General features: G+C 37.8%; 1 protein-coding gene across 1 annotated transcript; it reads right to left on the bottom strand.

Moving 5' to 3' along the window:
* Window positions 1-6,522: 6,522 nt before the first annotated feature.
* On the bottom strand, window positions 6,523-9,548 carry LOC110008705 (potassium transporter 5). The gene is given in 7 exon segments (XM_089724152.1): window positions 6,523-7,554; window positions 7,629-7,640; window positions 7,643-7,882; window positions 8,031-8,510; window positions 8,603-8,839; window positions 8,928-9,153; window positions 9,250-9,548. Coding segments are annotated over 7 exon segments (2,169 nt in total). The 5' UTR covers window positions 9,370-9,548; the 3' UTR covers window positions 6,523-6,700.
* Between the last annotated feature and the right edge of the window lie 2,977 nt (window positions 9,549-12,525).

Below are 12,525 nucleotides of genomic sequence, written 5' to 3'. Positions count from 1 at the left end.
TATATATAATGTTAAAGATCATCACTAATTAAAGTAAAATAATAATAATAATAATAAATATAAAATAAAGCCACATGTCACATTCCTTTGGTGGAGAAATTGTCAATTTGCCATTAGAGGAGAAAATGGCAACATATTACTTGCCTGTAAATAGGCTATAGCCTAACGCAGCACCACACACAAATGAAAAGAAAATGAGAGAATATGTGAGGTGTGTGCAGAGTGTGGTGAGATGTGAGAGTGTTTTTATTTGAGTTGAGTTGTAAAAGTTCAGTTGAATACCTAATGAAATAAATCATACATATAGTGTATTTATAGAAACCGCGTTTTCTTGGTTGAATGTTAATCGCTTAACGTGTGAGCGTGCATTTAGAGAATTCGTTGAATTTGATTACTACTTGTCATTGTAAAATACCTTTTTTTTTTACGTTGTTAATTAATTGTTTAAAATTTATATTTGTTTTTCCCATTTAATTGTTATTGTTGCGGAATTTAGGGTGGTAATGGATAAATATTTAGTTTCGGTAATTGATGATAAAATGAGAAGTAAAATAATAAATGGAAGAGACACAAGATTTACGTGGAAATCCTTCAATATAGAGGAAAAAAACCACGGGGCGAGAGAGGAGTAATGCACTATGAAAAATATGGAGATACAAATGATTTTACACCCACACAAAAATTACACTCAAGATAACACCTCACTACACTCAGTGAATATGGCAAGAGTGTGTATATATATGAAAAGGTGGTATATGAAGAGAGTGGATAGTTTAGAGAAATGCTCTTGGAGGATTATTCTCTTAGATGAATTTCTCTTGGTTGGATGTGATGAATTTGCTCCAAGCAAGATTGCCTTATATAGAGGTGTATCACGATGTGAACAAACTTCAAGTCTTCCTTCCATTGTTGAAAATGTGCCATCCTAGTCCAAGTTAGCTCACCAACATAGCCAACCAACATTGAATTTCCTTAGCCACCTAAAGACTAGTATAAACCATGAAAAACATTTGGCCAACCAATATAAACTTGAAGTATCAATCTTAGAATTCTAAGGCAATTTTAACAATCTCCACCTTGACTTGAATTCTAAGATGATCTTCTTACAAAATGATGTGCATATTCCTTTCTCGCCATGCCCCAAATGGCCTTTAGAATTGGTGAACACCGATCAAGTCCAAGCAATGCTTGAACTTGAGATTTGGAACTGGTTTCGTGAGCATGTGTAACAGCCCAGCCCTAGTGTGATATTGTCCGCTTTGGGTGCCAAACCTGGCCTGAACCCTCACGGTTTTGTTTCTAGGTCAGGGAAACCTCCGCTCTGCCAGCCCAAAACGCGTCACACTAGTTCAAGGTTGCCACCCTTTATGTATAGGACTTCCACCTTGTGCGTAGCCGATGTGGGATTCGCCTAAGGTGTTGTGCCCCAAACCTGGGATGTCACATACACCCCCCTTAGGGACTCAGCGTCCTCGCTGAGGTTTGCCCCACCACCGGCCAGAGGGACAAGGCTTTGGCTCTGATACCAAATTGTAACAGCCCAGCCCTAGTGTGATATTGTCCGCTTTGGGTGCCAAACCTGGCCTGAACCCTCACGGTTTTGTTTCTGGGCCAGGGAAACCTCCGCTCTGCCAGCCCAAAACGCGTCACACTAGTTCAAGGTTGCCACCCTTTATGTATAGGACTTCCACCTTGTGCGTAGCCGATGTGGGATTCGCCTAAGGTGTTGTGCCCCAAACCTGGGATGTCACAGCATGTCCGCAGGATTATGAGTTGTAGCAATTTTCTTCACGATGATCTTCCCATCTGCCACAACATCCCGAATAAAATACTGCCTCATATCAATGTGCTTGGTCCTTTCATGATACATATGATTTTTGGTTAAATGAATAGCACTTTGACTATCACAAAATACAGTGACAACATCCTGGGTTAAACCAAGATCAGTAACCAAACCTCTTAACCAGATTGCTTCTTTGACGCCTTTAGTGATTGCAATATATTCTGCCTCCGTCGTTGACAGTGCCACAATGGACTGTAGGCTAGCTTTCCAGCTAATGGCAGAATTGCATAAAATAAATACATAACCTGACAAAGACCTTCTCTTATCAAGATCACCTGCATAATCAGAGTCAACATATCCAACAACAATATTCGGTGTCACCTTATTCCTATCAAAAACCAATCCAGTATTCGCAGAACCTTTCAAGTAGCGAAATATCCATTTAACTACTTGCCAATGTTTTTTACCTGGATTACTCATGTACCTACTCACAACACTAACTGCCTGTGCAAGATCAGGTCTAGTGTATACCATAGCATACATAAGATTACCAACTACATTAGAATAGGGCACATGTGACAATCGCTCTTTCTCTTTATTAGACTGAGGGCAAAAATTAGATGATAATTTAAAATGAGCTGCAAGAGAAGTACTCACATGTTTTGAGTTATTCATGTTGAATCTCTCAAGAACCTTCTCAATGTAATGTCTTTGAGATAAATACAATTTTCCAGCTGATCGGTCTCTATGAATCTCCATACCAAGAATTTTCTTTGCAGCACCAAGATATTTCATCTCAAATTCACTACTCATCTGATCTTTCAATTCTTTGATTAGTGGCTTATCACGAGCAGCAATTAGCATGTCATCAACATATAACAATAAGTAGACAAAAGATCCATCTGAAAACTTCTTGTCATAAACACAATTATCATACTAACTACGACAATATCCATGCTGAACCATAATGGAACCAAACCTTTTGTACCATTGTCTCGGGAACTGTTTTAATCCATAAAGAGACTTCTTCAAGTGACAAACGTAGTCTTCTTTTCCAGGAACAACAAATCCTTCTGGTTGTTGAATATAAATCTGCTCCTTGAGCTCTCCATGTAAGAAAGCAGTCTTGACATCAAGTTGTTCTAATTCAAGATCCTGCAAGGCAACAAGGGCAAGAAGTACACGTATAGAAGTGTGACGAACAACAGGAGAAAACACTTCATTAAAGTCTACACCATGTTTTTGAGTGTGGCCTTTAGCAACTAAACGTGCTTTATATCTTGCATATTCAATTCCGGCGTTGCCTTCTTTTTTCTTATAGACCCATTTACAGCCTACAACTCTTTGGCCTTTTGGCAATTTCACCAACTGCCAAGTATCATTCTTTTGCAGAGGTTCAATTTCTTCTTGCATCGCAACCTGCCACTCAGAAGAATTAGGACATGAGATTGCTTCAGAGTATGTGTGAGATTCTCCACCTTCAACTGTATCCTCTGCAATCACAAGAGCATAAGCAACCAAATTCCCTTCATTATTTCTTTTAGGCCGTTTGATTTCTCTTCTGGGTCTATCTCTAGCAATAGAATAGTCTTCACGACGGTCTAGTTTAGTGGAATCATGAACTTCCGAAGTGATCGGAGACGAGGAAATATTCTCCTCGCTAGAAGTTGGTATTTCAAACTCAATCTCCACCTTCTCGTCGGTGTTCTTCGAATCACCTGTGTCAGAAGAGGAAGAACTGACAGCTTCTTTTCCAGGGAGAATTAACACATCTTCATTAAAAGTAACATCCCTACTGATAATTACTTTCTTAAGTTCAGGACACCACAAGCGATACCCTTTCATACCAGATGCATAACCAATAGATATGCATTTTCGAGCTCTAGGCTCTAATTTTCCCTGATTTACATGTGCATATGCAGGACATCTAAAAATTTTCAAATTCGAATAATCAACAGAATTACCTGACCAAACTTCCTCTCGAATCTTGAAGTTGAGTGATGTGTGTGGGGAACGATTCACCAAATAACATGCGATAGATGCAGCTTCGGCCCAAAATTCTTTAGGCAAAGCAGCATTAGAGAGCATGCACGAACTCTCTCCATCAATATCCTGGTGCGGTGTCTCACAATTCCTTTATTTTCGCAGAATGTGTTGAAATCACCTCCACAAAATTCTAGACCATTATCGTCTTGAGTCGCTTGATTTTCTTCCCTGTCTGGTTTTCCATCAAAATCTTCCACTTCATAAAAGTGGAAAAAACTTCATCTTTGTGCTTTAAAAAATAAGCCTAGACTTTACGAGAAAAATCATTAATAATGGCTAGCATGTAACGATGCCCTCCTTTTGAAGAAACACGTGAGGGTCCCCAAAGATCTGAATGAATATAGTCAAGAGTACCTTTGATTCTATGAATTCCGGTACCAAAAGTTAATCTTTTCTGCTTACCGAGAATGTAATGTTCAGAGAACTCCAACCCACCGGTATTCTGACTGCACAAAAGACCTCTCTTGCTCAGGATGGTCATTCCTTTTTCACTCATATGGACAAGATGCATATGCCATAATTTTGTGACATTTGAATCTGACATAGATGATGATACAGCCGTAAAATTTGTAACAGTAGATCCTTGCAACACGTACAAGCTCCCAGATCTGTTAGCTTTCATTAAAATAAGAGCACCTTTAGAGACCTTTAGAACTCCACCTTCAGCTGCATATTTACACCCAAGGGACTCCAGGTTGCCAAGAGAGATAAGGTTCCGTTTCAAGTCAGGAACATGTCTAACACCGGTTAAAGTTCTAATCATGCCATCATGCATTTTAATTCTAATTGTTCTTTTCCAACAGCTTTGCACTGAGCATTATTCCCCATTAAGACAATACCACAATCAACATATTCATAAGTGGTAAACCAATCTTATGAGGACACATGTGATAGGAACATCCAGAATCTAGAATCCACTCTATTTTAGATCTAGTTCCAAAATCAGTAACAGACAAAACTTCACCTTCAGACTCTTTTTGAGCAATACTTGCTTCAGCTGAATTTTCTGAATTCTTCTAATTATTGTTTTCGCCCTTTTGCTGCTTATTTTTCAACTTAAAGCATTCTGAAATTGCATGTCCCTTTTTCTTGCAATAGCGACAAATTTCTTATTATCTCGGCCTCTAGACTTTGATCTGGATTTACTTCTACTGCTACTACCGTGATCCATAGTTCTCCCCCTAACAATTAATCCTTCAGCTTCATCCTTTGAATTATTCTCATAGTCATATTTTTCTTTTGACAAGAGATTTTATTTGACATCATTAAATGTTGGGGTCTCATTACAATCGCATAACATAATATCTTTAAAGTTACGGTATGACCGGGGGAGTGAGCAACCTAACAAAACAGCTTTATCTTCATCACTGATTTCAACATCCAAATTTTCCAAATCAACTATGATGGAATTAAACTCATCAAGGTGAGTTTGAATGGGTGTACCTTCGACCATCTTAATGGTATAAAGGTGCTCCTTGAGACAAATCTTGTTGGCAAGACTCTTCGTCATATACAATGACTCCAATTTAAGCCATAAACCTACAGCTGTATCCTCCTTGATAACCTCTCGCAGAACTTCTTTGGATAAACAAAGTTGGATTACTGATAAGGCTTTTTCATCCAATTCTTCCCAATCTTCATCCGACATGGTGTTCGACTTTTTCGCCTTTCTTGCAAGGGCCTTTTTCAACCGATGCTGGGTGAGAATGACCATCATCTGAACTCGCCAAATGCCAAAACTAATTTTTCCATCAAACTTCTCAACATCAAATTTCATGACAGAAGCCATGTTGTGAAATCCAAATAAATATTACAACGCTCTGATACCAGTTTGTTGCGGAATTTAGTGTGGTAATGGATAAATATTTAGTTTCGGTAATTGATGATAAAATGAGAAGTAAAATAATAAATGGAAGAGACACAAGATTTACGTGGAAACCCTCCAATGTAGAGGGAAAAAAACCACGGGGCGAGAGAGGAGTAAATGCACTATGAAAAATATGGAGATACAAATGATTTTACACCCACACAAAAATTACATTCAAGATAACACCTCACTACACTTAATGAATATGGCAAGAGTGTGTATATATATATATATATATATATGAAAAGGTGGTATATGAAGAGAGTGGATAGTTTAGAGAAATGCTCTTGGAGGATTGCTCGCTTAGATGAATTTCTCTTGGTTGGATGTGATGAATTTGCTCCAAGCAAGATTGCCTTATATAGAAGTGTATCACGATGTGAACAAACTTCAAGTCTTCCTTCCATTGTTGAAAATGTGTCATCCTAGTCCAAGTTAGCTCACCAACATAGCCAACTAACATTGAATTTCCTTAGCCACTCAAAGACTAGTATTAACCATGAAAAACATGTGGCCAACCAATATAGACTTAAAGTGTGAATCTTAGAATTCCAAGGCAATTTTAACAGTTATATTATTAAATTAAATGAATTAATAATCTATACGAGTTTAAATTGTTATATTATTTATTTTTACGTACGAGTCCAAATTTTCACTGCTTAGCCTAGCTGTAAAAGAAATGAATTAAAATTGGTTAGTAAGTTGTTTCTGCCATGCTGGACTTAGTTTCATCGTCTCTTGTACGAAATGCTACTTCTTGTCTAGCTTAGTTTATTTAATTGCAATTCGATTTCTGTATAAATGAAAGAAAATTGAAACAATAACATACGGTAACTAATTAAGGGCCTGTTAAAACACCAAGATTACAATCCTGCAAACATTCTAATTTATACTTCTGCCATAACTCACTGGTAACCAGCAAGATTCTCAATCCTGTGAGCCAAAAAACAGTATTTTATTTATTATCAGGAGAAGGCATTTGATTGAGGACTGGTCAGAACAATCTAAACCTCGTATGCCATGCCTACTTTGAGTAATTGCTTGCGAGGAATCAGAAAAGCTTCATCAGGTTGTTTCACAGTCCAGCTTAACCAGTTGTAGAGATAATCTATAGTGAATTTCTTAACCCAACTAGACCCATTTGCAGCCACAACTTCACCTTCACCCATCAAATAAACAATACCATCTCTTAAAGCTTTATCAACCAAAGCCATTTCCCTCTGCATATCTTCTCCGCCATTATTGCTATTATCTTCTTGAATAAATTCCCTCAGCTGATTGGCAAACATTTCCTCGAATAGAGCCCCTTGATCCTTTCTTGAATCTGCATATCCATATCTCACAACACATCGAAATATTAATTCTCCTGGCTTTACTCTTTGAAACAGAAACCTTTCTTCTGCAGGAACTTTACTAATATGCAGAAACTTAATGGAAACAAATACAAGAACTGAATGTAAAGCTGGAACACTTGACACATAACGAGGGAATATAGGAGATATGCCTTGAACAAGCGGAGTATAGAATAAACCAAGACCATCCATTCGATGGATTCTTGTGTTTGAGACTATATCAGTAAGTTTTTCAACTCCAATATTATTTTCCAGCTCGTAAATGTATTTTTTTCTATATCCATAATTCCATATGAACATGACAGAGACCAGAACAAAGGCTAAGCATAAAGGAAGATATCCTCCATCAGCAAACTTGTACAGTGAAGAACTCAAATACAACAATTCTATTAAACCTACGGTTAATATGTAGATGATTATGATAATTATATTTGTATTCCATATCATAACCATAACAAGAACAAGGAATGAAGATGTAATTACAAAAACAAATGTCACAGCAATTCCTGTCAGAAGAAAATTAAAGAATTAGTACATACAGATATATTAATTAGTAATTAATGAATCCTTAATTAATTACCATATGCATTCTGAGTTGAATAGTGTTTTTGAAGCCAAGAGTGACTCCTACACAAGCAATCATTAGAACAGTGTTGATCTCCGGCACATAAACTTGTCCCTCATATTCTGCAGATGTATGAACAATCTTGACTCGAGGGAAACAACCAAGTTCTACAGATTGTTGGATGGTAGAGAATGAAGCAGAGATTAATGATTGACTAGAAATAATGGCTGCCAATATAGATAGAACAAACTGTGGCCAATACAATGTTTCTGCACCAAAGAAACTCTAATGATGAATAAAAATAAAAAAATAAAAAAAAAACCAAAATCCATAATGTTTGAATTACCAGTAATAAAATATTACGAAACAGAGTACTAAGAGAACGTTTAGTGAGCTACAAGAGAAAATAATACTGACTTGGTATTGAGCTATAAAATGCATTTGCAACATGAGAACTGTTTCTGCGAAGATAGGAACATTGGCCAAGATAGGCAAGCAATACAGAGGGAACCAGTATAACACAACTGCTCAGTTGAATTGAGCGAATGTTGAAATGACCCAAATCAGCAAACAGAGCTTCAGAACCCGTAAGGCATAAAATGACACCTCCAAGAGAAATCCAAGCATCCTTTTTATTCCTTTGAAAATACTGTATAATGTATATCGGATTGAGAGCTTTGATTGTGCTTGGGTCATGCTTGAAGAAGTTGAAAACCCCAATAAATGCAATCAAAACAAGCCATAGTGCAAGAATTGGAGCAAAACTGTACCCAACTTTATGTGTTCCAAATCTTTGAATTTGAAACAAGACAATCAAAATCGCCACTGAAATCCACATTATTGCGTCTTGTTCAAGGCCAGGTACAGCCAATTTAAGACCTCCCACAGCCGATAGCACTGCACCCACAAATTCAAATACTTTTATAACTTCATTTTGACAGGGATGATCATTTTTTTTTCTCTCTTTTTATCGGTCAATATTTAATTACCAGATATGCAAGGTGTGAGAATTCCATCTCCAAGGACCATGGACACACCGAGCATGGTTGTGATCAGAAGAACGTACTTCATTATATGGCTATTTTCTAGCCATGATTTTAGGTATGAAGCCATTGTTGGTGCATCAGAGTTATAGATGGAAGCTTCTGTATCCTGTGACTGCTGAGTTGGTATCAAACTCACCCTGACATGTCGGCATATCAAAGAATACAGAGCAAATGTCCCTCCTGCAAGTGACAAAATTTAAGAAGATCATTTACATATATATTTCTTGCTTGGTTTTTGGAAAGTTATTATTTACAGTATGAAGCTTACCACCTCCATTATTGTTTGCAGACATAACGATAAACACATACTTAATCAGAGTGATGACAATAACGGAGTAAAAAATCAAAGATAAAACACCAAGAAGATCATCATTGTGCTTTATCCCATTTTGGAAAACCCCAGGTAACACATACAGTGGAGAAGTAGCCAAATCGCCATAAACTACACCTATGCATTGGAATGCAAGCTTTAAAACAGTTCTCCAATCTTCTACCTGCATACCCAACAGTTGTAAATTAATGAATTTCCGAACTCAAAACAATCATAAATAAAATATTCTGAGTTCATGTAAGTTAAAGAAACCAATTACCTGATGGTTTCTATAAGAGCTATTGGTTCCACCGGCCTCCATATCGAACAAGTCTTTTTCTTTTTTAACAGGGCCACTCCCTTGTCGTTGTTCTGCCCCTCGTTCTTCCATCTCCGACATTGTTTTTTCAAGAACGTTATGGAGTAGAATCACTCAAATTTCACAGGCTAGTTTATTTTGCTAACATACCAATATATAGAATAATAGAAAGCGCGTTTGCATATTATGATAATATGATTGGTTCTAATAAGTTTCTAGATTGGATGCAGTGTTTCTAAACCCCGGGAACCCGAGGATTTTTTTTTGTCTGTTTTTTTCTGTATACATAGGACATTTGTGGGTTGTTTATCATTTTCTAAATTGTCATGTGATTGCCATGCGTCTATTTGGGCTACTATTATGACAGTTACTAGAGTTTGAATAAGTCTTGTCACTGTTATTTGTTTCCTTTAATTTTGCTAGCAGTGCATTTTAATAGGGAAATTAGTTTGAGTTGTGCTTATAAATAACCAGTTATCAATAAAAAGGGGATAACTCATTATTTGTCTTTTATTCTCTGTGAGAATCTTGGAGGTCTGGTTTTCCTCGAATTAAACCAAAGCTATTACGCTTTATTTTCTACTAAAATACTATAGGTAAACACAAGTACCACCAGTCTAAAAGAGATCCTTTTCCTCTTCATAAACCCATAACCAGGTCCCAGACTCAGGCACGTGACAGCTTGGTATCAGAGCCAAGCATGGAAGAACAAAGATTGGGGCGCTTAGAAAGTGAAGTCACAGCTTTGTGTACTAGCCAAGAAAAAATATTGAAGGAAGTACAAGACATGTTTGCTTCCATGAATGCTAGGTTGGATGCTCTAACAACTACTCATGCTATGGAGAGCTCAATTGGTCCAAGCAAAAATTCATCTATCAATCATGAAGGTAACTCTCATGGCAATTGGGTTCCTAAACTGGTGAAGTTAGAATTCCCACGTCATAATGGGTCCGAGGATCCAACTGGATGGGTTTGCAGGGCTGAGCAATTTTTTGAATTTCATCGAGTTCCAGAGTAAGAATGGGTAATGTTGGCTTCCATTAATCTTGAAGATGTGGCACAAATGTGGTTTCAACGGATGAAGAAGGAGACGCCACTCATTACTTGGAGGGATGTCAAATAGGGATTGTATATAGTAGGTGTGGTCCTACTCAATATGAAGATTTTTTTAGAGACTTAATCGAGTTACAGCAAACTTCTTCTGTTCAAGAGTACCAAAACCAATTTGAAAAATTATTGGCTCGCATTGAGCCACTAACACCTACACAGTAAGTCAGTTGTTTTGTGAGTGGCCTTAAGGAAAATATCAAAACTGACGTCCAAGCTTGCAGGCCAACTACCCTCACATCTGCCATCGGCTTAGCAAGATTGTATAAAGCAAAATATCGGACCCTTAGTCGTGCCCCTCAACTAGAGGTAGCAAAACCTGTAACTAATTATTCTGCTCACACTCCTCCTTCAAGCCATATTCCTATAAAACAGCTTACTCCTGCCAAGTTAAAAGAGAGGAGGGAAAAGGGATTATGCTTCAATTGCAATGAAAAATTTGGGCCAGGCCATAGCTGCAAGAAATTATTTCTCATTGAAGGATGCTGGCCAGAAGAAGACCTCGAAGATGATGTCGAAATGGAGATTGAAGACCAAGATGGAGGTACAGAGACACCTGAGATTTCTGTACATGCTATATCAGGTGTGAGGTTGCCGCAAACGATGCAGGTACAAGGTAGGATCAAGAACCGTCGAATTATAGTTCTGATTGATTCTGGGAGTACCCACAATTTCTTAAGCATCCGCGCCGCAGAACAAAATTGGAATCACTCCAGTTTTAAAAGAAAGGTTCGATGTGACTGTGGCTAGTGGAGACAAAATTCCTTGCATGGGGCGTTGTAAAGGGGTATGTATGATGATTCAAGGAATTTCAGCTATAATTGATTTTATTTGATTCCTTTGGAAGGATATGATGTAGTTTTGAGCGCTCAATGGCTTAGCACCTTGGGACCAATTATATGGGATTTTTCTAAAATGACCATGCAGATAGAGATGGAAGGAAAGCAGATTACCCTCAAGGGCTTAACTGTTCCAGCGAATAAATTAATAGGTGAGTTTGAAATGGCAAGAGAATTAAAAAAGAAAAAAAGGGGTTTTTGCTTATAGATATCTTCCCTTTCCATGGATCATGTAAACACCCTTAACCCACCCAATTCTTATCTGCCAGATCTAACAAATATCCTTGAAAAATACAAAAAAATATTTGAACAACCCCAAAGTCTACCACCAACCCGAGCCCATGACCATAAAATACCACTCAAACCCAACATCTCACCCATTTGTGTTAGACCTTATCGTTATCCCTATTACCAAAAAAAAAAAGAGATTGAGAAAATGGTGTCAGACATGCTAGCCACAGGGTCATTCGCCCTAGCCAAAGCCCATATTCATCACCTGTGTTGTCAGTCAAAAAGTTTGATGGCTCGTGGAGATTTTGTGTTGATTATAGAGCCTTGAATGCAGCCACCATTAAAGACAACTTTCCCATTCTAGTAATTGATGAGCTAATAGATGAACTATATGGAGCTAAATTTTTCACTAAATTGGATTTGCGTTCTGGCTATCACCAAATCCGGATGCACTCTGATGATATTTACAAGACAGCGTTCCGGACACATCATGGCCACTATGAATTTTTTGTGATGCCTTTTGGACTTACAAATGCCCCATCCATTTTTCAATCTCTGATGAATGAGGTATTCAAGCCCTACCTTCGCAAATTTATTCTGGTTTTCTTTGATGATATTTTAATCTATAGCAGAACCTGGGAGGAACATTTAAAGCATCTTGATCTCACCTTTAAAATTCTAGAAGCCCATGAGCTATTTATCAAGCAGGAGAAGTGTGACTTCGCCCAAAAGGAAGTTAATTACTTGGGCCATGTGATTTCAGCAAAAGGAGTCTCGGTGGATCCAGATAAAATAGTTGCAATTAAGGAATGGCCGATACCAATAACTATTAAGGCGCTGCGGGGGTTTCTTGGTCTAACCGGTTATTACCGAAAATTCATTAAAGATTATGGAAGGTTAGCTGCTCCACTTACACAAACGTTGAAGAAAGGAAATTTCCAGATGAGCTCAAGAGCAGTACAAGTAGTTGAACTCCTAAAGAGGGTGATGACACAAGCACAGGTTCTGGCCCTCCCTGACTTCAATAAAACATTTATGGTGGAGTGTGATGCATCTGGAG

The sequence above is a fragment of the Jatropha curcas genome, chromosome 7 (assembly GCF_041381405.1).
Source record: "Jatropha curcas cultivar XTBG-Jc1 chromosome 7, XTBG_Jcur_1.0, whole genome shotgun sequence".
In the NCBI taxonomy this organism is placed as follows: domain Eukaryota; kingdom Viridiplantae; phylum Streptophyta; class Magnoliopsida; order Malpighiales; family Euphorbiaceae; genus Jatropha; species Jatropha curcas.
Note: the sequence above shows the minus strand (reverse complement) of the source record. Positions and strands in the feature narration are given on the sequence as shown.